This window comes from Eubalaena glacialis, chromosome 11, assembly GCF_028564815.1.
Source record: "Eubalaena glacialis isolate mEubGla1 chromosome 11, mEubGla1.1.hap2.+ XY, whole genome shotgun sequence".
Taxonomy (NCBI): Eukaryota; Metazoa; Chordata; class Mammalia; order Artiodactyla; family Balaenidae; genus Eubalaena; species Eubalaena glacialis.
Genome location: NC_083726.1, coordinates 62,833,598 through 62,860,293, shown reverse-complemented (window position 1 = coordinate 62,860,293; position 26,696 = coordinate 62,833,598). Strand labels below are relative to the sequence as shown.

The following is a 26,696-nucleotide window of genomic DNA, read 5'->3' as shown; positions in this document are numbered from 1 at the left end:
AAATTGTCAAGGCTACATAGTAGCCACTAAAATAGTAAATTAACATCCATATTGCCTTGCAATATGTGCTTTAGCTCTCTATTTATATAACTATTAATATTTTTTTACTCTTGAAATATTTGAGAGTTTCAACTTACTCTCAAACTATGAAATTTTACCTCCAAATATTTCCTCATGTAACTCAAAGAATAGGACATTTTTCTATATAAGCATGACACAATGATCACATTCAGAAAATTTAACAGTGATGCCTTATTTTCTGATATATGGTCCATAATCAAAATTCTCCACTTATCCCAATTTAGTCCTTTATAGCTTTTTTTTCTTTTTAAATCAGGATCCAGTCAAAGATCTCACATTTTATTAATTTGCCTAGAGACAAACTCTTCTTTAAAAGCATTTTAAATTCTAAAAATACAAGTGAAGTCATTGCTAATGAAGCAGCGAATGTTTACTAGAGCTAGTACAGTCACTCACGTGAGATGTATTAAATTCATGACACGAATTAAATTTTTATGAGCCATAGGCACACTTTATAGCCCATCAGGCATTCAAAGCAGTATATTTGTCTCTATTTAGCACTAATTCTATAAGGGAAGCTGTGTGATTAACAGGGAAGAGTGCGTTTAGTTGTAAAGGTCGAGTCCCTCTGTCAGAAACTAACTGTGTGACTTTAGTGTGTCACCTCTCTTGCCAGACTCCCCTCTCCTCACCTGTGGATTGAGGGGTCTGGAAACCAACACGAATGGGAAGAACATCAGATGAGGGGTCAGAGAAGCTGCAACCAACTGACTCCAGAACGTAGGGGCAGCCCTCAGCCTTTCCGAGCCTTGGTTTTCTCATCTGTAAAATGGAGGCTCTGGACTACAGAACCACAAGGCTACCTCCCATTCAGAAGTCGGTTTGTGCTTCAAACTGACATTAACTCGTAAATCCCTGACTGCTGAAGCCAACTCTGGGGGAACTTGGAAAACAAAACCCACACCCTGCTTTAATTTATTTTCTCACTGATGGACAGGGAGGAAATGGCAGCAGCAAAGCAGACAAAGGGCAGCCAGAGAGGAGGGAGAAGGGCAAACAGGTATGGCTTCAGCTAACAAAGGAGAGTTTTGGCATCAGGCAGGAACAGAGAAACCCCTGCCGGATTGGGCAACTAGGATCTGAAAGGCACAATTTCGTTATGTCTTGACTCTCCAACTGTGAGTTCCTCCAGTGTTTGTATGTCTGTTTTTCAAAGATGCCTAGAAACAAAGTTGATTGATAGTTATCTTTCTGAAAGAGCATTTCACCAAGGTACAAACACTAGGTATAAAATAAGCTACAGGGATATATTGTACAATGTGGAGAATACAGCCAATATTTTATCATAACCATAAATGGAGTATAACCTTTAAAATTGTGAATCACTGTATTGTACACCTGTAACATATGATATTTCACAGCAACTGTACTTCAATTGAAAAAAACTATTGATAGGTTTAAAAAAAGGAAAAAATAGCATTTCATCACCTCCAAACACTGACTCTAGCAGCTAAAATTCAAGTCCGTTGCTTCCCCTTTTATTCTTTCTCTCTCTTTCGTGTCAGAGCTCACCAGCGTGCCCGGAAGCAGGCAGAGAACTTCACCTCTTCTTCTGGGACTCCACATTAGCCATAAAACTTCTTCTTAAAATTTTTGAGAAAAAGAAAATTAATTAATTAATTAGAAATTTTTTTTTTTAATTTTGAGAAAAGTCTGTCTGTCTGAGATTTGGAGTCCCTGAGATGTAAAATCTCCAGACTCTCTCTCTTCCCTTGGGTAGGAATATCTTTGCTGTTTCTGATGTTTGTCTAAACACCCTGAATGGTTTGGGTTTGCATCCCCGGTGGGGCATGGGGGGAGAGTCTGTATGGTCCCCACCTTCCCCACCTGTCCTCCACGTCAGGCTCTCAACTGTCACCTAAACACTAAAGCGTAATAAGATGAGGGCCCCATCTTCCAGGGAGTGCCCCACAAAGCCACACCCTCAGGTCAGGGCCTGTCCCCCACAGAGCCACACCCTCAGGTCAAGGTCATTACTATAACCATGGCATTGGCCCACTGTCCATACAATGGATGGCCCCAGAAGGCCAGGACCGTGTCTATAGTCTCTCTATAGGTTTAACTCCACGCCATTCACTCTGAAGCAGAAATAATGCTTCTCTGGTAAGAAAAAGAGATGGCAGTGTCAGAAGTTTGTGATGGGATGTCGTGGAAGGGTTGTCTAGGCAAGTCCGTGGAGGCAGATTGTTGCTGATATTTTCCATTGCCCTGTTCTGTGCAGACACTAAACAAGCACAAGTCCTCTCGTCCGTGGGCAGCAGAGAGGGATGTCAGGTTTGGCCAAGCGGGTCTCCCTCAGGACCCCCTCCCACTTGGGTAGTAGACATGGCATCTGGAGTTACCGAACCCTTGAAGGGGGCAGGAGTAGTTTGTCACCTTGTTTGGCCTCCTTGGCAGGACCTTAAATATCTCCCATCCGCGCAGCCCTTTGTCCTTCACGGGACGTTTTTTACATTCCTGATCTCATCTTCAATCTGCTAACAGTCCCATGAGATGAGAATTATTACAGATGGGAAACGGAGGTATGGGAGGGTCTGCTGTAATGACACAGGGCTTGTGCCCAGGACAAGTGTTGTTTTGTTCATCACAGGGGATCCCCAGGGTCTCTCCAGACACCAGAGGGTCTGGATCGGCCACCCTCCTCTTTCTCATGTCGGAATCCCCTTCACTGGAAAGCTTTTGCCGATCCACCCCAAGGACTGTTGCTCCCCCTAACCCTGTGCTCCCTCACTCTGTCACACCTGTGCCCTTGCTTCCCCCTATCCGTCTGATTTCTTACACCACCATCTCAAGTGGTCAAGCCGTGTTTGTGGGTCTTCAGCCCACAAATTCCCAAGCTGGGTTCTTAAATGGGATTCCACGGAGCTGTCCATAAAGAGTCATGGCTGGGCTCTGGGCAGTTCTTGCAAAGCTGGCTGCTTGCCGGGGACCGTGCAGTTTCACCGAGGAGACAGAAGACAGCTCGTCCAGATTCTCATCAGAGCCCATGACCCAAATAGCTCATGCATCACTATCCAGAACTGATCTCGCCTCCTTGTATTTTGACACCTGCCCCAGGCCCCAACTCCTAGAACTGGCTTCGGCACACAGTGTTGCCTCAAATGTGCCGACTGGCTCACCTCTCTCAGGCCACTGCTTCCCAGCCACGCACGGAGGCCGCGGGAATAAGCCTTTGCCACGTCAGGATGCTCAGGGTTTCTGCTCACGCCCAAGAGGGTGGAGATGCTGGGCAGGGAGCACAGAAGGGAAGGCTGCTGTGGGTTTGGGCAGAGCAGGGGAGGTGGAATATGATAGATTATCACGCTGAGTGTGAGAAAAAGGGTGGTCCCCTCCCTCCTCTCATGTCTCAGGAAGTCTGTATGTCACCAGCTAGAAAGGATGGAGATGACTTAGCATCCTTCCCCTTTATACGAAGTGTGAATTCAGCTCACAGCCCCCTTGGAGCATCATTGCAGGAGACAGCAAGAAATTGCCAAGGCCTCGGTAAGAACAAGTTTTAGAGGCTCTCCTGTTTCTCTCTTTGGATACAGAGGCTCAGTGGTACTCAGCACTGAGCCCAGGTGTGCCTTGACAAGAAGAGATAGCGAGAGAGGCGCTCACTCCTGCCCAGTACTTGGGAGCCCTGCTCCAGGGCCCATGGGAAGTAAGGAGTAAATCAAGGATGCCAGGTGGGAAGCTGTCACCCGCACTGTACCAGAGTCACCAACCTCCCTGGGGGAGGGTGTCTTAGCAGTGGTGGGGAAGCTGGGAGCTAGAGAGTGTCCTGGGGGCTGGAGGCCACCCAGGGGCAGACACTGGGGTGGGTGTGACCTGGTAGGTGAAGCCCCTTGGGGGGAACGGAGCAGAGCCGGTAGGGAAGCAGGGAGAGCGAGTAGCCTGTCCTGCTGCTGATCTCAGTGTTGTTGAGGAAGTGCCAGGCTGCCTGCATGGTATTTTAACAGCTCCCACACCCTTGGGGGTTGATCTCATCCTCACCAGCCATCCTCCTCCTGTATTTCCCACTTCCACTCCCCTTCATCCCAGATCAGCAGCTGGGAGATGGAGCTTAGCTGGATCCCCAGGATTACTCTGCACCTTCCTAATCCTTCTTCCTGCAGGAGGTTCCCACAATCCCAGTCCCCACCCACCCACCAACACTCTGGTGCGGCTCCGGAGTCCTGGCCTTTCTAAGGACCCCGCAGCCCGGCTCCCACCACCAGAGCCTGCGGGGGAGCCAGCGCTGTAAACCCGCCTGCTCCTGGAGCTAAACACTGACTGGGAACAACTGGCAGGTCGTGGTTCCTGGAGCATCCAGAGAAGCAGACAAGAGAAAGGGCCCATTGGGATGAAAGGAGGCAGAGAGCAGGGAGGGAAGAAGCTATGACTCCTTTGGCAAGAGATCCGGCTCAGTCTTTATGTATACATGCATTCGTTGGGCTGGGCACCTTCTGAAACCTGGGAGGGGAGTATTTATGTTTAGTTTGCCTGCCAGCAACATCTGTTCAAAACCTCACACCTGTAAGTTGCAGAAATTGCACTGTAGACAAACTTCCCCAGCCTGATCATTTATCATTCATCTCTTCCCATTTAGAGATCAGAGTGCAATAGTCTCTCCAGGTCGCGTTGCTGGAAACTCCTATACGGTTTCCCCCAAATCTTGATATCCTCTAAGGAAACTCCACCATTGAGTTGTTTGTTTTGGGGTGTGCCCAGGAGGTCTGGGGCAAATCTAGGGGGTGGCTAGTTGCCTTGGGACCACAGTGGAGACCAGGGTGGAGACATCCGCTGCCAGAGCACTATCCTGGTGGGGCAACAGTTTTCTTCTGAACTCCCCACACCCTGCTTCTGCTTCCCACTGTTATCATCACCTTGTACACCCCAAATTTTAATCACATCAAAACACAGTATTGTGGTCATTGAGTGCAAGTGAAAGCAAGGGGCTCTGCCCAAGACTGCCCACATTCTCCGGGTGCATCAGGTGCTATTCCGTATACCTCAGGCTCCTCAAATGCAAAACAGATGAGGTCCTGCAGGACCAAAGGTCCGTGGCTGTAGATTCATTGAGCATCTCCCAGGACCTAACATTGCCTTCTAGACCAAGAGACAAACTATCCCGAAATCTCCCTTTTTTCTTTTTCTTTTTCAATTTCAATCTGTTGTAGACCAATACTTTTGTAAAAAAGAATAAAAACGAATTACCCTTAAAGGGAGATTTCTTTTAAGGTATACAAAATACAAGCCTCGTTTTTTTTAATTTTTAGATTAAACAGACCCAAAACTGTTCCATTGCTAAAAGGAAAAAATATTTTTTAATTGTTTCTAAACAACTATTCTCATATTTTGTATATATCTCCTTTCAAACCAGTAACAAAGCACCCGTGGACCACGTTCTGAGAAGTACTATCCCAGACAGCAAGCATGGGCAAAGCTCATTCAACAAGCATCAATGTCAGCCAAGAAAAAATGTGTGTTTGCCCACTGGAACCAAATAGATGGTGACTTTCATCCAAAACTTATAATAATAACAACAACAAATACTATCGGGGGAAAAAACCCTGAACGTCCAGACTCAGAAAAATGGCTAAATGATGGCTTGCTCACTTCGATACAATTATTTAAAATTATCATTATGGAGACCATGTAGCAGCATTGGAAAATGCTTGTGATACAATGCTGATTGAAGGAAGCCAGATACACAATGGTGTCTGTGCTATGAACCCATAAAAATTAAGAACGCAGAGAAGGCAGGCTTAAAAAGTAACATAGAAAGTGAATTGATTTATTAAGGATTGTAGGTGGGTTTTTTCCTAACGTCCTTCTCTTTTGTTTGTGTGCAATAAGTAAATACTTTTGCAAAAATTGTGGCTGAAATCCCCGCTGCCAACAGCTAAAGCAAGAGAAGTGCTGAGGAGCATCGGTGAGAAGCATCCCAGGGCTGGGAGGGACTCTGCGGGCAGCCTCCATGCCTCCACGCCTTCCTAACTGCTCGGCAATTGTTTAGTGGACCGTCTCCAGGAGACACTATGGGGTAGAAGAGAGTGAGCTTGAAATTTACAGTTGCAGAGCTGGTTTCAGCTCCCAGCCCTGCTTCCACTGGTCTGTGATCTTAGACAAGTCGCCTCCTCTAGAGCCTCAGATACTTAAAGGAATCAGAGTATCTGTTTCTCAAGGAGTCAATGCTATAAGGCATGTGAAAAAGCACAGAACGCTATAATACACTAAACAAACATAGATATAGCTACTCTCAGATCCTGGTAGGTTAACCAATGGTCCCATTTTGCCTGGACTTTCAGTGCTTAAACCAGGACGATCCCAGGCAAGTCAGGACAATTGTCATCCTAGTCTGGGCAACTCAGGTCTACAGAGCCCTAGTCCTGACCCTAACCCCCTCAGGGAGCTCTTGGTAAGAGAGGGAAGCCAAGCCGCAGCCCCCAGGCCCAGGAGACACAAGGAGAAAACCAGTTGAGCCAGAGGAAGAGAAGGGAAGTGGAGCCAGGGATTGGTACAGGCCAGTGTGAGAGAGTGGCCTGAAGGCAAGGAGTCTGAGTCAGGTCGAGGCAGAGAAAACAGAGGGTATATGGAGGAGGGACGATGGGACCCAGTCAGGAAGCGCCAGTGGTGTGGGAAAGATCCTTGGGTTGGGCATCTCAAAACCTGGCTTCAAATCCTGCCTCTGCCCCTTCCTGGCCCCATGACTTGGACACATAGCTCTTTGAGCCTCAGTTTCCTGGCCTGTAAAATAAGGATAATCATATTAGCTTCACGGGTGACTCTCATGAATAGCTGAGATCAAATGTGGAAACTCCAAAGAGTCATACAAGTGGGGTTCCCATCCCTGCCACCTCCACATAGACTTCCCTGAAGGCTCTAGAGCACGTGAACCGGCCTGTCATCTTCTGCAATGCTTTTGGCATCACTCACTTTCAACTCTTGTTATGAAGAATGTCCATAATTAAACCCTTCACGTGTGTCTCAACTGCCAACTCAATAAACAGGAAGCTCAGCCAGGTTTATATTTACTCCCATGCTGAATATGGGGACTTATTCAATTGTGATGAAATAAAAGAGGAAGCCCCAGACAGCAGAATTCAGAAAATCTCTTTGGCCTCTGGCTGTGACTAGCTGCCAGCAACCAGTGCCAACACCCCAGTCTACCTCCTGACAGCTGGATGGCCCCTGGTGAGCTGCTGTCATTCCCTTGAAGGGCTGGGGCAAGGTGGTGCCCAGCAAATACTACTAACTGAGCCTTTGGGGTAAGCTGATAGCTATTCTCTACTCCCTCAACACAAGAGAAAATTGGCTTAAAATGAAGCAAGAGAAATCTTATTTGTCCCAAAGGAGATGCTTAACCTCGGATCAATATTAGATGGTGGATGAGATTTCTAGGACAAATTGCTGTCCCTAAAGAAGAACTCTTCAATGGGTTAGAGGGCACAGAGCAGTGGTTTCTAAACTTGCCACACGTTGGAATCACCTGGGGAGCTTCAAAACCCACTGGTGCATGTGCCCATCCCTAGAGACTGGGGTTTCACTCATCTGGGGGCAGGGGAGTAGTCTGGGCTCTGGAATTTTTTAAAAGTCCCAGGTGGTTTTAATGGGAAGACAAATTTGGGAGCCACTGGCCTAGAGGAAGCAGGAGGATGAATCAAAAGGCATCTTGAGATTCCATTCAGTCCGAGGACAAAAGAATGATAATGATCATAACACTAATAGTTAACCTCTTACCGAGGGCTTTCAATGGACCATGCACTGTGCTAGGTCTATAACATGGATAATCGCATCAAATCTACAAGCCAGCATTATAAGGAAGGTATTCTTATTCTTACCCTCACTTTACAGATGGGGAAGAGGAGACCTGGAGAGGAAAGTAGCTTGTCCAAGAACTCACACGTGAAAGTGGTGAAATGGAGATTTGAACACAGGCACTCCCACTCCGGAAGCCACATGGCTTGTAGAAGAGGTGGGGTCTTTGGAGAGAGGTGCCCCCCACCTTTTCTCCACATCTTTTCCCACCTGCCACCAGTGCTCTCTTTGAAAGGAAAGTAGGAAGTCAGTTGAGGGTTCCAGCTGGCACTGCCTGTCTCCCAGGTACTGAAACCCAGGGCTGCCAAGAGGGTGAGGCCCAGGGCAGCTGTCAGCCACCAGATCACAGTCTCTGGCAGCAGTGAGAGGCAGAGTTCAAGAGAAGTTGCTGGTGTGACTGGCTGCCGCAGCCCCTGCAAACCTGCTCCCCATCTGACCCTGCATCTCCCAGGTCCGGAGGTGGATATCAGAGGGCAGCACAGAAGTATGGCAGGCCATGGGGACAGAGGCAGGACCCCTTGGGCAGAGAAAGGGACAGAGGGAGTTTTCACTACCAGCCCCCACCTGGAGAGGAGGGGAGAGCTACAGCCCTAGTGTAGGTATGGGGGACTTTAACTTCCTTGAAATGGGAGCTTTGGGACCCCTGAGCACCAGAGGGAGGCAATGATGCAACAGGGATCAGGGAGAGAGGCCCCTGGGATGAATTCGAAGCTCCTAGCCTGGGCTTCCCACACCCTCGGACCACTATTCTCCCTGCAGAGTACCAGACCTGGACAGGTGATAGAGACCATCAGCCCAGTGCCTTCATTTTACGAGAAGGAAATAGGTCCAAAAAAAGGAAAGGACTTGGTCAAGGTTACAGGGGAAAGATGGTGGAGCAGCTAGAACTAGAGTTTGAATATCCTCCCTCCCAATCCAAAAAAGAACCAGAGGCCTAGGAGGAATTCCCAGCAGCATCTGTGCTCCTGCAGCCTGGCAGAGATGGGTCCATGGGGAGCTGCATCTCCAATCTCCAACAGGCTCTCCTGCAGGGATGGGAAGATGGTGCTAGGAATGCAGGAACACCTCTGGTGAATCCTTCTCCTGATTCTGGGTTAGAGTGAGTGTTTGGGGCAACAACTAAGGCTTCTATCTCCTCCTCAGGCCCCAATCCAGCCAGAACCCCACATCTGACACCCTTTTGACTAGAATCCAAGGCCCGCCCTGAAACTAAGAACCAGTTTCTCTTTCTCATCAAATCTAAGAGGTGCTCTTGGGCCAGAAGCCCTCACAAGGTCTCAGAGCAGCCTTGCACATTCTCATGGCCGAGGTCCAGAGATAATATTGTTCCAGGCATATTACTTCACCCAACATGCCGGAAGTCAAAGCTGGTAACTCTCTCCAGTCTCTGAGACAAAGGGAGCAGTTGCACAGGCGTGGACCCGAAGGAAAATAAGGCTGCGGGTTAGACTTGGATTGAATTCCAAGAGACACAAAGAGGCTCCAGCAGGGAACTGGGATTGTCTGGGCAGAGGATGCCTCTTTGTGTTGGATCAAACTGGGAGACAAGACAGACTCAAGGTCACAGCGCTAGTTAGTGGGGGGGTAAGGACCAGAATCCCAAATCCATGGGGGAAATATGATACCTGTGGGGAATTCCCAGGTCATGTCTCATCTGGCCCAGGGTGGGAGAGATCAGAGTGCCGTACAAACACAAGGAATTAACAATTGATTATTATTCCCTCCTTTAAGAATGAGTGGCTTCCAGAAATGTTGGCCACAAATAGCAATGGCCCTTTTTGGGGCTCTTACAACGTGCCAGGAGTTAAACAGATGGCATCACTCAACTCACACAATGAACGTCATTTTACTGCTGGGGGGCGTGGGTGTCAGGCAGCTTGCCCGCAGTTACACAGCTTGTAAGTGGTAAGCTGGGACCACACCGGGCAGCCTGATTCCAAAGACTGAGTCTTCCCACTGCACTACATTACTTCCTGCTTCATGAGGTGGTTTAGGGAGGCTTTGGAGTTTGGCTGCTGGAGTTTGTATTATATGACTCTAAATAAGTTCATTAATCTTTCTTGCCGCCGTTTCCTCATTTGTAAAGTGGAACGAAGAACGCTGGCTACCTCTGTGAAAATTAAATGAGTTAATTCTTTAAGAGCTGTTAGCAGAGTGCCAGGCAAATAAGAGAGCATCAGTTTTAGCAATTATTATAGTGCTGCACAATACATGCACATTTCTGTTAACCGAGTTGTATTTTCCATCCAGCTTCCCTTAACAAATGGGAAAGTCACTGCAAGCAGAAAAACATGGGCCTGTGATACATTGTTAAGCATACAAAAGATGCAGGAAAGCTTTTCTTTAATGATGTACTTAAAGGAACAAGGCAAGTTTTCGATCTGTTTGAAACAAGCCAAAAGCATCTCTTCTGTCGTTAGTCTAAAGGCGGGTCTCTCCACACTGCAATCACCGCCAGGGGGATGTGTAACTAATAATGGGTTTGCTTTTTTTTTTTTTAAACATCTTTATTGGAGTATAATTGCTTTACAATGGTGTGTTAGTTTCTGCTTTATAACAAAGTGAGTCAGTTATACGTATACATATGTTCCCATATCTCTTCCCTCTTGAATCTCCCTCCCTCCCACTCTCCCTGTCCCACCCCTCTAGGTGGTCATAAAGCACCTCTCCCTGTGCTATGCGGCTGCTTCCCACTAGCTATCTATTTTACGTTTGGTAGTGTATATATGTCCATGCCACTCTCTCACTTTGTCCCAGCTTACCCTTCCCCCTCCTCGTATCCTCAAGTCCATTCTCTAGTAGGTCTGCATCTTTATTCCCGTCTTGCCCCTAGGTTCTTCATGACCTTTTTTTTTTTTTTTTAGATTCCATATATATGTGTTAGCATATGGTATTTGTTTTTCTCTTTCTGACTTACTTCACTCTGTATGACAGTCTCTAGCTCCATCCATCTCACTACAAATAACTCAGTTTCGTTCCTTTTTATGACTGAGTAATATTCCATTGTATATATGTGCCACATCTTCTTTATCCATTCATCTGTTGATGGACACTTCAGTTGCTTCCATGTCCTGGCTATTGTAAATAGAGCTGCAATGAACATTTTGGTACAGATGCTACCAGAAAACTACTAGAGCTAATCAATGAATTTGGTAAAGTAGCAGAATACAAAATTAATGCACAGAAATCTCTTGCATTCCTATACACTAATGATGAAAAATCTGAAAGTGAAATTAAGAAAACACTCCAATTTACCATTGCAACAAAAAGAATAAAATATCTAGGAATAAACCTACCTATGTGTTTGCTTTTGAGAGGTGAGGCTACAGCCCCTTCGAGCACAGGCTGCAGTGGGCAGTCGCCAGGCTTCCCTCTCTCTGCATCAGGCTATTCCAGGTAAGCTTTTCACTCTAGAGCTAGAACATTCTCTGTCGAAGCTGCAGTTGTATGTTGTGTTTTTCTAGGCAGTGAGCATTTGGCAGCCATGTGCTTACTTAGCTAAGAGTTTCTGGGATCGCCAGAAGGCGTGTCCTCTCTTTCTGTTTATCTGACATTCTTTTGTCAGTCTTTTACACTAATGAGGACCACACTTTAAAGAGAAGGTACTCACGTATGTACTCAAGTTTGTCCACGGGCATGTCCCTGGTTTGAGAGGGGCCTCCTGGGCCCTGCACTGAACCCAAGTTCTACCCAAGTCCTCCTGGATCTGCCTTGATTCTGTGCTGTGTCTGGGGTAGGGGTCGGTGGTGAACCGTCACAGGGCCATTCAAGTTCTTTGTCAGCTATCCTAAATCTTCATATTTGAAGGCTCCACTCCGCATCATAGCAAACATGTTTAAATACACCCTCGGCATATACAATTTTGTGTTATAAAATATTCAAATTTTTATAATTGCTTTTGAAAATATTTGACTATCAGCAACTCATTTGATTATGATTAGCTGTGATTACTGGACAATTTCAGACATGTTTGGAATTATTCGAAAGCAAGGAAATCTAACCTACAATATTTTTTATGTGTAATGAAACTTTCATGAATTGAAAATCTGATCAATGAAGGGAGTTGATCTGTGTCATGCATAGTGTTCAGTGGATTAAAGGGCCAGCCCCTCCCCCTTGAGAACTCTCCGAACTCCCTCCCTAGGGTCTCCCTTCAGGCTCAGGCCAGAGCTCTGTGCGCAAAAGGGACTGCCGTGAGCCACTGACCGTGGAGATCAGACCCAATGACCTTGGAATCCGGAAGGAAAAGTCTACCACTATGTGTGAAACAATGCAGTTTACTGAAGATACAGAACAGAGAATTCTTATCTTAGTGCCAAGAAAGGGTCAAGCACTGCTCAAGAGAAATCAAAGCATCAGCAGGAGATTGGCAGGGAGAGGGGGGCGGCGGCCGGGGCTTGGCTACAAGGCTTGGGAGCCGGGTGTGCACAGGGCTGGCTGGGGCTTTCCATAAGGCAGTGGAACATGTGGCTGGCGTGGGGCCCCCTGAGGGGCGAGGGCGGTGACAAGGCCCAGCTCCTGGGCACTGCCCCGCGGCTCGGCCTTATCAATGGGAGTAGATGGTTTTTCAGCCAGATCGTCCTTCCCAGCAAATTTTGAGCTGCGATGCCAGCCGTCTGGGCGGGTGGGGCTCCGGGGCGCAGGTCAGAAGCTGCATTGGGAAAGGGTCCCCCGGGGGTGTGAAAGGGCGTGCAGAGCTGGGGTGTGAAGGAGTCTGGTGGGTCCGGGACACCTCGGGCACCCCATTCAGAATTTGTGGTGGGACCGCTGGCTCTGGAAGGAGCTCTGTGTGACCCGGACCGAGCTGCTGCTGCCACCCCCGCTGACGGCGCGGGAGCCCCCGGAAATGGAGAAGCCCCGGCGCACAGCGGAGCTCCCGCCGGAACCCCTGCCTGAGCCCAGGCGCCCGCCCTCGCTACCCAGACCCCCAGATACTCAGCCCTCCGCGACCGCCAACTCCTCCTCCCAGGGCTCCGCTGCCGCCACCGCCGCTGCTGCTGGTGTTGGGGACCATCTCTGGGGTCAGCTAGCTTCTGGGACGTCGGTCCAGCCCGCCCACGGTCCGGGAGCTGCTCCCCTCTGCCCACCTGTCTTCCCTGGGTACCGCCCACTGAAATTTTGCGGAGGGGGCAGAGGGCAGGCCTCAAGAGGGGCAGGGGAGGTTGGCCTCCCCAGCCACTACCCTACAGCTCTTCCCAGCCTGCAGATAGGATGATCTCCCACCAGCTCTGGCCCACGGTCGCCACGGTTTGAGAAACATTATCCCACGGCATCCAGCCCCTTTCCAGAGAAGGAAGCCCGTACTCACCAATGCTCACAGAACTCTGGCACTCCCCAGACATCCTGCTGGGGAAGACCAGACCTCAGTGTTAGTGGTCTGTGCCAGAGCCTCCTTTCCCTAAATGCACCTTGCTTAGGTCAACAGCAACGAAAGCCTTGGCCCGCCAACTCCCTCCTGATTGATGCTGAAAATGAGAAATAGGTGCTCAAAAGGCCATGACACGCATTTCTCTTTCTGTTGGGTAAGGTTGGACTTAAATCGTTACCCTTCCCACTAACATTCACCAGAGAGGAGCAGAGGAGAGGGTTGTTCTTATGCCTACCCATCCTCTCCCCACTCCTCAGGAGCCTATATAATAAATAGTATTTGAACTGACAAGGGCCAGAGCCCTATAACCAAGTACCAGCCTACAGGAACGCACTCTTCAGAAACCTACAGTTAAGGCAATAATAAAGAAATAACCTAGAAATAGTATTTATGCCTATGAGTCCTCCTCTTTGCAGACATGTGTTTTACAGCTAAAACATGAGACATAAAGGATGGGGAAATCTATCCAAAGTCAGTTTCTGGTGGCGTCACTATTGCACAGAAAGCACAGTTCTCCTGGAGGATTGGCAGCATCTCGAAGCCCTTAAAAGGAGGGGGCTGGGCCTGCGGAGGGCTACTGCCACCTCCAGCAATGCGTGCATGCCCACACACAGTACCTGGCAGCAGGCTCAGGCGAGAAAGCCACCAGGCCTCCGGGCCTCCTGGGAACCAGAGGGACTCCAAACTAACCTGCACTCCTCACCCTCCAGGAGGGTCCGGTAGGTGGCAATCTCAATGTCCAGGGCCAGCTTGACATTCATCAACTCCTGGTACTCCTTCAGCAGCCGTGCCAGGTCCTCCTTGGCCTGCTGCAGTGCAGCCTTGAGGTCCTGAAGCTTGGCATTTGTGTCCTTGAGGCCCACTTCCCCACATTGCTCTGCATCAATGATGGCCGTCTGCAAGTTGGCATTTTGGGTGTGAGGGACTGGGAGTCCAGTTTAGGTTCAAGTGGATTCATTGAGGGCCTGCCTGTGTGCTTGGTGCTTCCACATGGATCACCCATGTTGGAAACTTCAGCCCAAGAGGGTAAAGCCTGGGCCTCAATCGAGATCCTAGTGCATTAAGCGGGATTAGCAGCATCTGGCCTCAAGGATCTAGCCCAGATCAGGAGAGTCAGACTCCTCCTATACCTCTCTCTCCTCTCTGAGACTATCTTCTGAAAACCCTCCTCCTCCAGGAAGTCTTCCTGAATTATCCGAGAAATTGTCTCTCTGCCCTAACCCATTTAGATGTGAGCTGCCTTGGTTATTCTCCCAATTTGGTCTTCACACAATCAGTTTCTTTCCCCGACCTCCCTAATCGTGTCTGAACTCAGTTATTTCTGGCCCACATCAGCCTCCAGTCTCCAAGCAGGCAGGACCTGGGTCCACATACCATAGCCCAGAACCACGCCCCTTCAATCTTAGTGTGCGTGAGGCTGGGGCATGAGTGCTGAGCCCCGATTTTACAGTGCAAGCATCAGCCCGCACTCTCGGGTGGGTGCTCCTCCTCCTCCTTCCCACCTGCTTCTTGACACTCTCGCTCTCAGCCCTCAGCCTTTGGATCATTCTGTGGAGCTCTGAGATCTCACTCTTGGCGCTCTTCAGGTCATCCCCAAGCCTGCTGGCCGTGGTCTACAGCTCACCCAACTGTGTTGGAAAAGAGTCACACGTTCAGAAAGCCAGCGGGGCCTGGCAGATCCCCTAATCCAACCCCTTCGTGTCACAAACAGGAAAACTAAAACAGACGTGTGGCCTGTGCGAGGTCACCCAGCTGGAGGAAGCAGGTGCTCTGTCCCCTGCATCAGGGAGACGTCTTCCAGTACAATCACTGCTGTTTTTTTGAGCATCCACTTTGCCCCAAGCCCCGTGCTTTACCTCATCGAAACTCACAACTCCCTGGCGAGAAAGGCATTATTATCCCCATCTTACACATGGGAAAACTGAGGCACAGATTGCTTGAGTACCATGACTAAACTCACCCAGCTGTGGAGTGAGAGGGATGGAGCATGAATGCAAACATTTCAGATGCTGGAGCCGTCTCTTACCCAGCAGGCTATACTTCCTTGGGCAGAAAAGCCAGAACAGTCTGATGATGTTTAAGGGCTAGCTAGTGCCCATTCAGATTTGGGGATGGAAGGAAGGTGTACAGAATTCCTTGTGTCTGTCCTCTAACTTTGCTCAGTCTCCCTCTCCTTCCCCCCACTTCCTTCCAGACACTGGCTTCAACCCCTCAGTGTGATCAGATCAGAATCACACAAGACAGGGCCCAGTTTGGTGCAAGAGAAATGGAAGTGTCTCCAACAATAAAGGAAATGCAACCAGAGGGATTTAGGTTAAGGATTTCTCAACCTTGGCACTACTGACATTTCAGACAGAATACTTTTTTGTTTGGTGGAAGGGGGTGTCTCATGCATTATAGGATGTTCAGCAGCATCCTTGGCCTCTACCCACTAGACTCCAGTAGCACCCCACCCCCACCCCTAGGTGTGATGACAAAAACTGTCTGCACACATTGCCAAATGTCTCCTGGGGGAAAAGCATACCTTCCCATCCAGTGGAGAAGCACCACGTTAGAGCAAAGTCAGAGCTTTCTGACTAGGAAGGCAGATGTCTGTTAGCAAGACCAGCCCAGTGGGAAGGGGAGGAGCTCCCATACTGGAGATGCAGAGAAGAATGACTCTGGGGCAGGCTCTGCCCTCCTGGGTGGCCTGTCCAGCTAGGTTGATGGGGGAGACAAGATTTTCCAAGGCTACATGATGGTGTCACCCATCTTGGTCTGGTACAGGGCCTCGGCCTCGGCCTTGCTCCTCTGGGCGATGGCCTCGTACTGGGAGTGGACCTCGGCCATGATGCTGTCCAGGTCCAGGCAGCAGTTGTTGGCCATGGAGAGAACTACGGAGGTGTCACGTGTGTCTGACTGCATCTGGGACAGCTCCTGCAGAGCCAGACAGACACATCCCCTCCTGAGCTCCCCAGAGGACAAGAGCCACCAGCTCGGGAGGGAGGGCTCTGGACTGACTGAGGGACAAGTGGGAAGGTATCAGTTTTGTCAGAAGGACAGATAGGACTCAAACTCCTACTGGTGAACATCTTTCTCTAGGAGACGGGAGGCAGGTGGGTCACAAGGCTTGGGGATGCAGAGCAGACTTAGGGCATCGTAGAAGGCCTTTGGGAAGTTGATCTCATCTGTCACACTGTCCACCTTGGCCTCCAGTTCCACTTTGGTCATGTAGGCAGCATCAGTGTCCTGGGAGAGAATTCAATATGGTCCCCTCTAACCTGTGGAAGGAGCAGGAGGAAGGGGGCACAGGGGCCGGCCCCATGGGAGCTCCCGCTCAGGGGAAATGAGACACCCGTCCGGACACAGGCAGACCTGGCCTAACGTTACCAAATAGGCTATCTTGCAGGCTGGGCTGGAGAACACCTCTCGGAAAATAGCAAAAGAGGCTACGAGGGTGGGCTGGGGCCAGGGTCATTATAGACCAGGTGAGGAGAATTTGTAAGGAGGGTGTGGGGGAGAATCTAAATTTACAGCACTCAAAGGCTCTCTTTAAATTGCTCCTGGGTACACACTACTATATATAAAATAGATGACTAACAAGGAACTACTGTATAGCACAGGGAACTCTATTCAGTACTCTGTAATGGCCTATATGGGGAAAGAATCTTAAAAAGAGTGGGTATATGTATATGTATAACTGGTTCACTTTGCTGTACACCTGAAACTAACACAATATTGTAAATCAATTAGACTCCAATAAAATTTTTTTTTAAAAGATTGCTCCTGGGAATATACTCCAGAAAAAAAAAAAACTATTCCTTCTCTTCATCCACTTTCTATTCACAACTCAAGGCCTAATGCGATTCATAACTCACATGCCCATCAGGGAGCCACATGGCAAAGGCTGGTGAACCCTTCAGACCGTCCTCCTGGGAGGGGAGCTGCCGGTCCCTGAAGTACCAGGCCTGAACCCTCCCGGCCTGCTAGTGGGGGGCTCCCTCCCTGACCCTCCCTCACCCACGTGGCCTGAAGGAGACCCTCAAAGTAGGAGGACTGGACTTCACCTCCCCTCAGCCTCTCAACACTCTGTTCAGCTGGGCTCTGGGGTGGGAGGTGGGGGAAGGACCCTTCACCTTCTTCAAGACAACGAAGTCGTTCTCTGCCACTGTGCGCTTGTTGATATCCTCTTTGTATCTGTGAGAAAAGAATCACTTTCTAGCCCACTTTCCCCAGGAGGTCACCATGGCCCCAGAGCTCTTCCCATGAGTAACGAGGACTCAGGGCTTCTTGTCCTGCCGTTTAGTTCGAGGCCTGTGTCCTTGTGATGCACCACCTTCCAGGTTCAGGTGAGACCTGGTTTTTCTACAGGCTTCACTGAGCCCTATGTGCCCTCGGGGGTGAAGGGCCTGGGGTCAACTCTATGTACAGCAAGTACAGTAGCCCCATGGGCTCTCAATAGATACTTCTTTTTTTTTTTAATCAGGGGATATTTTTTTTTTTTGGCTGCTCCACGCAGCTTGTGGGATCTCAGTTCCCCAACCAGGGATTGAACCTGGGCCATGGCAGTGAAAGAGCTGAATCCTAGCCACTAGACCACCAGGGCACTCCCAGATACTTCTTGAATTAATGAAAGCCAAGAATGGTCACTAAGAATGTGCCAGGTTATATACAATGGAATATTACTCAGCCATAAAAAGAAACGAAATTGAGTTATTTGTACTGAGGTGGATGGAGTTAGAGTCTGTCATACAGAGCGAAGTAAGTCAGAAAGAGAAAAACAAATACAGTATGCTAACACACATATACGGAATCTAAGGGGGAAAAAAAAGGTCATGAAGAACCTAGTGGTAAGACGGGAATAAAGACACAGACTTACTAGAGAATGGACTTGAGGATATGGGGAGGGGGAAGGGTAAGATGTGACAAAGTGAGAGAGTGGCATGGACATATATACACTACCAAACGAAAAATAGATAGCTAGTGGGAAGCAGCTGCATAGCACAGGGAGATCAGCTCTGTGCTTTGTGACCACCTAGAGGGGTGGGATAGGGAGGGTGGGAGAGGGAGATGCAAGAGGGAAGCGATATGGGAACATATGTATATGTATAACTGATTCACTTTGTTATAAAGCAGAAACTAACACACCATTGTAAAGCAATTATACTCCAATAAAGATGTTAAAAAAAAAAAAAAGAATGTGCCAGGTCTTGTTCTGTGAATGATGTTTGTATTAACTCATTCAATCCTCCCTACAATCAATAGAGTAAATACTATCACTGTATCCATTTTACAGATGAGGAGACTGAGGCTCAGAGAAGCTAAGGAATTAGTTCAAGATCACAGAACTGATAAGTGGCACAGTAGACCTTGACCAAGGCACTTGGACCCCAAAGACTGTACTCTTAACTATAAAGTAAGTTGCTTCTCATTTAGAAGTCTACTGACAAGAGAAATAAAACTCATATTTGGAGGGGAACTTGGAGATGATCTAGTCCAGGGAAGATAGAGGGTGTTCTCTGAGTCTACATGGTTTGTGAATGAACTTCAGTGTGTCTTGGAACACCCCCTCCCAAACTTACATGTATATACCTTTTCATTAAATTCCCGAGAGGGTTTCTGCCCCCTAAACAAACCATGAGCCACTATTTTAAAGACTGGGATATTGAAAGTTGGAGAAGGTGGGGGTAAGTTCCCACCAGCTTGCAGCCAGCTGGGACAGAGCTGCCCCCTCCCACCTTCCAGCCCACCCTCCCCACAACCCCCCACAGGACTGGGCGGAACGCACCTCTTCTTTTTTTTTTTTTTTAATTAATTAATTTATTTATTTATGGCTGTGTTGGGTCTTCGTTTTTGTGCGAGGGCTTTCTCTAGTTGTGGCGAGCGGGGGCCACTCTTCATCGCGGTGCGCGGGCCTCTTACTATCGCGGCCTCTCTTGTTGCGGAGCACAGGCTCCAGGCGCACAGGCTCAGCAATTGTGGCTCACGGGCCCAGGTGCCCCACGGCATGTGGGATCTTCCCAGACCAGGGCCCGAACCCGTGTCCCCTGCATTGGCAGGCAGATTCTCAACCGCTGCGCCACCAGGGAAGCCCCCGCACCTCTTCTTGAAGTCCTCCACCCTCTCCTCCACGCTCCTCAGCTCCTCATGCAGCTTGTCCTTCTCAACGTGCAGCCCATCCAGAAAGGCCCCTAGGCTGCTGATGTAGTTCTCAAAAAAGGGCTCCGGGTTGCAGTTGTCGGTATTAGGGCCAGAGCCCTGCTCCTGCAGGAGGCTCCACTTGGTCTCCAGGACCTTGTTTTGCTGCTCCAGGAAACGCACCTGCCACCCAATAAGAAAAGAGCATCAGGGAGCTGTCTGCAGCCAGCTCCAATCTTGGATGACTTCCCAGGGGTCTCCCCATCTCTCCTGCGGGGCTGCATTTTGTATGCTGCAATAGTTCAGTGCTAACCCCGTGTGGATAGCAGCATCGGTGTCATGCAAGGGAGGAAGAGCCCTACTGTGCAGATAAGGAAACTGAAGCCCAGAATAACCAAGGTCGCACGGCAAGTTAGTAAGAAAACAGAACTAAGGTTTCCTGATACCTAGACTGGATGATCTTCCCACTGTATCATTCCTTCATTCATTCACATTCCTCAATCATTTAGTACTCGACAAATAGCAGGAGATCTGACAGCCTACAGCAGACGTAGTCTCCAGGAAGAGGTTTACAGTACATCTGGGTGCCCTGCACTAAGGTGGGAAATAGAGAAAACCATAGAGAAATTGCTCTTGAGCAGTCCTAGTCCCAGGAACAAGGGTCCAGATGCCTCTAGGTAGGGTCAGCCACCACTGCCAAGCCTGGTTAAATGTAAGTCTCAGTTGCATTTAAATTGAGCCACTGGCTAAAGATGTCTCAAACTTTCATTTCCTACAAAACATTTCTGTACAGAAGCTCAAGGCCAACTGTATAAACAGGTGGAGTAAACATCAATCAATTGGCCATTCAACAAACGTTTGCATGGCACCAAGCATGTGCCAGGCCTTATGCTTGCCAAAACCTGGGACCCCCTTTAAGGATGATGAGAGCTGCTGCTGAGAAGGCCTTGGGTAGTGAAACCCACCTTCTGTGGAGAGCGGCATTTTCACATCAATTTCTACCTTTCTGTGAATAATTTATCTGGACACCCAGGTGTCTGCTGGGAACTAGCAGATCACTAGACTTTGAAGAGCTTCACCTCTACAAAGTCTGATATTCCAACATTAAGATCAACTTCGCCTTCAGTTTTGCCCAAGATTCCTATGTATGGTGAGGGGACCACCCCGCCAAAGAGTCCCTACAAACCCTTTCTTTAAGACCTGGTACTATCCCACAGTCACAAAGAGATCTCCTCACATCGTACACAACAGTACTGCTGAAACCCTCAGTTAGCAGCTGACCAAGCCTGAATACCCTCTAGTCACCACTAAAATTGTCATAGTGTCCCCTGCATGGAGTATCTAGAGCACAGAAATCCCTCTAAAACATTGCTTCAGCCTTACCCACACATGGACACATGTATACAAATGTCAGTGGCCTCAACTTTCACACCTCTTCCCACTGAAGTCTTGCTGCGAGACCCACCCAGGAGGAGGTACCCCTCACCCTTACCCCATCCCACCCCCCAAAACTCTCTGCACCCCTCTCCTTAGGTTGATGGCAGATTAACTCATCCCTCGGGTAATATCCTCTCCTTAGGTTGATGGCAGATTAAGTCATCCTTCAGGTAAATATCCGGCTTTGGCAGAGCTGGCCTCGCTTTCAAAAAGGAGCAGCTCACAACTCTCCTGCAATAGAGAAGGGGAATTCTGTTTTGGGTACAGAGGGCAGCAGTCAGGGGACACTCATGATGGCAACAATCCCGCAGTGCCTCTGGTGAGCTGCAGTGATGGGGCATATGGAGGGGACAGTATCTCCATCCAGTAAGGGACTGAGATCTTTTCATCATCTACCCCAGAGGGCTGGAGGTAAAGGATGAACCCGCAAGTCTTTCCTCAGATGCAAAAGGAGAAGAGGAAAAAGAGACCAACCCAGTTAGGTAAGATTTTCTCACTGTCCAGCTGTCCCGAGTTGGGCTCACCTTGTCGATGAAGGAGGCAAACTTGTTTGTTGAGGGTCTTGATCTGCTCTCGCTCCTGGGCCTTTACTTGCCCAATCTGGGGGTCAGTCTTCACATTGAGGGGCTGCAGGAGGCTCTGGTTGACAGTCACTTCCTGGATTCCCCCAGGGAAGCCACCTGGACCACCAGGACCACCAAAGCCACCAGGGCCACCAAAGCCACCCAAGCCTCCAGCTTCTCCTCCAAAGCTCTTCCACCAAAGCCCCCACCTATCCCTATCTACCTCCAAAACCACTGCCCCCTAAACATTCCCACTGGTGCTCCCAAACCCTCCAGCCCGGGTGCAGCCTCCAGCCGTGCTGATGGAGGTCTTCTTGTTCCCCCGAGATGCTAGAGACTCCTGCTGCCGAAGCCCCCTCCCATCACGGCACAGGCGGCAGGCCCACCACCACCCCTGCCCGAGCGGGAGGCCGAGGAGGACTTGGTGGAGGTGACCCGGCTCTGGCCTACCACCACGGCTGAGTGCCCGCTGAAGCCCTGGTGGCGGCCCCCACTGGAAGACCTGCAGGACTGTTGGCTGTAGCTGGTCTGGTGATCAGCAAAGTATTCCGAAGGGAGGGTGGACCCATAAGGCAGGAGGAAACTCAGAGACCTTCTGAAGCTCTGGGCCAGGGGTGGCTCTTATATAGGGCTGGGGAACTTGGCTGGCTAATGGTGCCAGCCAACTAACTGAGGTATTATCAGCTTTGGTTTGCCTGGCAGCAAGAAGTCGAGTCCAAAACTCGAAACACACCTTGGTAATCACCCCAGATTTCCAAATTGTTTTGCCTTCCCAGAGTTACTCATCTGAAGTAAGCTTCAGTTGGGAGAGGGGTCATCCTGCAAGGCTGGACACAGCCCCTAATCCCCGAGATACTTACACTCCCATCCCGGGAGTGACAGGTCAGCATTTCTCTACCTCTCCTGCATCCCCATGGCCACTCTGCCAACGCATCAAGCCTCAGGAGGTTATGGGATGGGTGCAGAGCCCCATTGAGGACCTGTAGGGAGAAGGGAGAAGAAGGGGGAGGGCTGGGAAGAAGAAAGACAGATGAGGAGATGGAAGATGCAAGAGTGAGAGAAAGTATAGCATCCCTCTGGGGCCCTGGCCACCCAGGCAGGAGAAGGTACACATCTGAATCACACAAGAGGATCCGTTCTTGACCACAAGGGCCTGAGATGGAGAGCTGGCGGGCAGGGGGACCGCTCAGTCTGAGAAGGAGAGGGATGTGCAGTGGACTGAGAGGAAGTACAGACCATAGCCAAGGACTTCGAGACAAGGAGCAGAAAGGGAGGGGAGCATGTGGGGAAGGGAAAGCTGGAGGAAGGCCATTCCAGGCAGGAAGAGGGTGCAGACCACCTGGTCCAGTCCAGGGAGACCACCAGCCTTTCTCTTCCAAGCTCACATTGGGGAAATGAATCCGGGATTTCTAATCTCTCCTCTTTGATGTAGGACAGACACCACCTACACCATCTAGGAAGCTTGGGTCCCTTCCCAGGAACATTTTAGAAGGACGGCTATAAATAACCTCCAACTGCAGCTGAGCAGTGGCCATTTAACTTGACTCAGACCATAGGCAAGTGAAGGTTCTCTCCATCATAACTTTTCTAAAATATATTTTTGTTTATCATCATGACGTATACAATAGGGCTAATTACTTCCAACCACATCATGATCTAGGAGTAGATTTTTTTCCTAATATTCTTTGCATTGCTCTTTATTCCATATTAGAAACAAAAGTGTCAGATAGCTTTTGATTCAGTGAACATATCATCAGTATTTCCCACTATCCTGTTGTATTCTTTTTTTTTTTTTTTTTTTCCTGTTGTATTCTTGCTTCTCATCTCTGATTCTTTTTCCAGGACACACTAGAAAAATAATTTTGACTAAAATCCATCATTTTTACAGAAACCCCATTTAATCTTCTAATTTCCCTTTTCTTACCACCATCAAGGTTCTAAAAAAAAAAAAGAAGAAGAAGAAAAAGAATGATGGCTATTCTTAAGGTTGTTGAGAGGATAATTATGAGAAAAACAAACTGTCATGTCACTTGTCATGTGTGTTACGAATGTTTAATCACTTCTACAACACTTGCGTCCTACTTCCCTTCATCAGCAAAGACCAGTCTTGATGACTCTGATCCTGACAGCAAACCCACAGGCACTCTCTGGAAAATGAGTCTTTACAGAGCCCATCCCCCTTGTAAATGAGCCTGCCTTTTCCTCTTCCAATTTGACCTCCCATGTCCTCAGATACCTGCTCCTCCAAGAATCCTCCCTCGTTTATCTCACCCGTCCCCTTTGTTCACCCCCTCACCTTCTGGGTGCTTGGCACCTACACTTTCAACCAGGAGTTCAGGGAAATTGCTCCCCTACCAGCTAAATGGGGATAGAGCCAGTTTAAACCAGTGACCCATCAAACCTTGGAGCTGTTCCAGAAACTGTGCTCCTGTTCCCTTCAAGCACACAAGTCACAAAGACCTTCAAGTCAAGCGGGTTAGCAAAGTGTGGACAAGTGGAGGTTCTGCCTGATCCAGGTCTCCCTGCCCCAGAATTCAGGGTCCTCGAACTATCAGACTTTCTAGACACACACACACACACACACACAAACACACAGGAGCAAAACACAACACATGTACCATGCATTCACAGTAACCACACATACATGTATACATACTCACAAAACCACACACACGCGTGCACACACACACACATGCCGACACACCCTCATCGTGGTTCCCTGCTCAGCACTTTCTTCCCCATGAAGCCCCTTTATGTCACAGATGGGCATTGCCCTCCTTGCCTTCAAAACCTCGTTGCCTGTCTCATTCTCCCATGGCCCTGACTCTTGCCCAAAGCATCTCGCTAATCTGAGAAACCAAGATATAGCAACTGGGTCCAAATAGGGGCACAGACTGAGAGTTAGGCAGCCCAGGTCCTATCCTGACTCAGCCACTACTGGAGTCTTCTCTTTGCTGCTCATCTCCCTCCTCTGCACAAGGAGGGCGGCACACCTGAGCCGGGAGTGCCCGCCGGACCTACTGAAGCCCGGCGTTCAAAGGAGGGGTGGGGGCGGGAGGACTGGGCAGCAGCAGGCAGTGCCCCAGTGTCACTGCTGTCGCCGCCTCGGCCCACTGACATCAATGAAGCTGAGGATAGTCCGCATGGGGAAAGTGGACAGAGGGTGGCTTTGTGGCTGCGGTTGGGAAAGGGGGACTTTAACAACACAGCACATAAAGCCGCACTGGTTGCCGACACGTGAAGTTGATCCTGACTCCAAAATCCAAATAGTGCTTTTGCTTCCAAGCGTGGCTGATGCCTTCACCAAAATAGACCCTGGGAACCAGTGAGGAAATGCCCTGCCCTGTCCTCCTGCCCCCACTTGCCGTTCTTTTTCAGTGCATGCTATTAAAGGGAAACACTTCAGAACAAGGAGCTGGTTTCCACCCTGTGGCAGCTGCCGATGCCCTGGCCCCATCTGAATATGCTGAGAAGTCACTTTGCATTTTAAACGTTTGGAACTAACGAGGGCCTATCCCAAATCCCTCCTTCCTGGCCAATACCCCTGCTAATCCCCACACCCGAAGACTATAAAAGCCCAGCTTCTCTCCTCTGCTGCCTCTTAGGGAGAGAAACAGAGTGCTGCTGTCCAGGGAGTCGTCACCACTGGAAGTAGCCCAGATGGGCTTTTCTGGGAGATGAGGGCACGGGGGTCTCAGGAGAGACACGGGGCCCTACACCCCCTCCTCTCCATGCCATGGCTGTGTCTCCCAGGCCAGCACCATAAACAAGGCCACCTCTGCTCTGGGGAAGCTGGGCCCTCACTGGGGGAACTAGGGAGACAGAGGAGCAATTGCTCCTGCCCACAGGCAACCTCAGCTTCTCTGGGGACCAGGGCACTCCAATGCGGGTACTCAAGGCTAAGGACAGGCTTGGCAACACATGGCACAGCAGCTGGCACGTGATGCTGGGCGGGGACAGCAGGTGGGAAAGGGCTGAAGAGGGAGAAGCTTGTGGGGCTGCATCAGGATGGGGGACCCTGGGCCGGGAGGCATTGCAGGGAGGGCAGGGTGGAGGGCTCAGCTCTGGTGTCCTGCGCAGAGTCTGCCCTGGGGTCTGCAGTCCGAGGGAACGCTGTTCTGTGAGGAGGTGCTCCTCCACACCAGGTGTGCTCTGAGCCGGGTCTCCCTGACAAGGGGCCAGCCCCGTGGCATCTGGAACTCGGGAAGGAAGGTCTTGGGCCTGGCAGCTGTAGCTTTGAACTTGGCTCAGCCAGGAAGCAGAGGGCCCTGAGGGACAGGGCAGCCTCCTCAAAGTGCCCAGACCCTCCCACCCAGGAGGCCATCAGAGCGGACACCCAGGAAGCACACTGGCCAGAAGCAGGAGGCCCTGGCCCCAGGCTCCAGACTCCTCTGGGCCTCCATTTAGCCAGTTATGAAACAGAGCTGATACACATCGCCTCTGCCTATTGAGTAGAGCGAATGGGAGGTGAGTTAATTACAGTAAAGGGCTTTACCCACTGAAGAGCAGAAGCGCCGTGTTAGCTGAGGGGTTGTAATAGCAGCAGAAAAGCAAGTCATGGGGCGCTGGCCAGGCAGCAGGCTCTGTAATGAGCATTTTACAGACCTCTCCCCACTCAACCCTCATAGCAACCCTATAGGGAAGGTTCATAGCTCCATTTTACAGATGAGGAAAACCGGGGCTTGGGAATTAAGTAACTTGTCCAAGACCATAAGTGGCAAAGCCAGGCCTGCGACTCAGTTCTGTCCCAATCTGGAGCCCATGCTTGTGGTCCCACAGGACATTCTGTGTTCCTGCCCAGACTTCAGTGCGCAGGGCAAGCCCTGACTCTGAACAGCTGACTCGGATTTGATCACCTTCGAGAAATGACAGGTAAAAACAGAGTGCGGACTCAGGAGAAAAGTCACAACCACCACCACACTCTTGTCCGAGCATAGCCCCCAGGAGGGCACTTTGCATTTGTCCCCAGCAGAGGCGATAGTTTGTGTTGTACCATCTCCCTCCTTCCTGGTCAGGCCCATGGGCCAGATTTTGCAAGCTGGAGGCCCACAGTCTGGTGCCATGGACCCCTGTGACACTAAGCAGTTCACAGCTGGTGACCTTTGCCTCTCCCAACCTCTAAATGAGGCCCTAGTGTGAGGCTCCTCCGCCCTCCCCCTCATCCATCCCCCAGCCACCACTTCCTGAGCACCTCTCGGTACCAGGCACTGCCCTGACCTCTTCTGGCCAGCTCTCCCTCTGTCCTAGGGATCACAAAGTATCCTCGGACTTAAAGCCCCCCTCCCCTTCCCTTTACACCCCAAACTGATGCATCATTTAGGAGCCAGCAACAACCCAGCCCCATCACG

At 49.8% G+C, this 26,696-nt stretch overlaps 1 protein-coding gene across 1 annotated transcript; it reads right to left on the bottom strand.

Moving 5' to 3' along the window:
* Positions 1 to 12,609: 12,609 nt before the first annotated feature.
* Positions 12,610 to 25,751, bottom strand: LOC133101681 (keratin, type II cytoskeletal 75-like). Its single transcript, XM_061206655.1, is given in 16 exon segments — positions 12,610 to 12,795; positions 12,797 to 12,879; positions 13,172 to 13,206; positions 13,922 to 14,146; positions 14,738 to 14,830; positions 15,966 to 16,151; positions 16,368 to 16,459; positions 17,347 to 17,407; positions 19,311 to 19,531; positions 21,310 to 21,336; positions 21,338 to 21,465; positions 21,735 to 21,876; positions 22,209 to 22,328; positions 24,370 to 24,476; positions 25,125 to 25,616; positions 25,661 to 25,751. Coding segments are annotated over 16 exon segments (2,289 nt in total).
* Between the last annotated feature and the right edge of the window lie 945 nt (positions 25,752 to 26,696).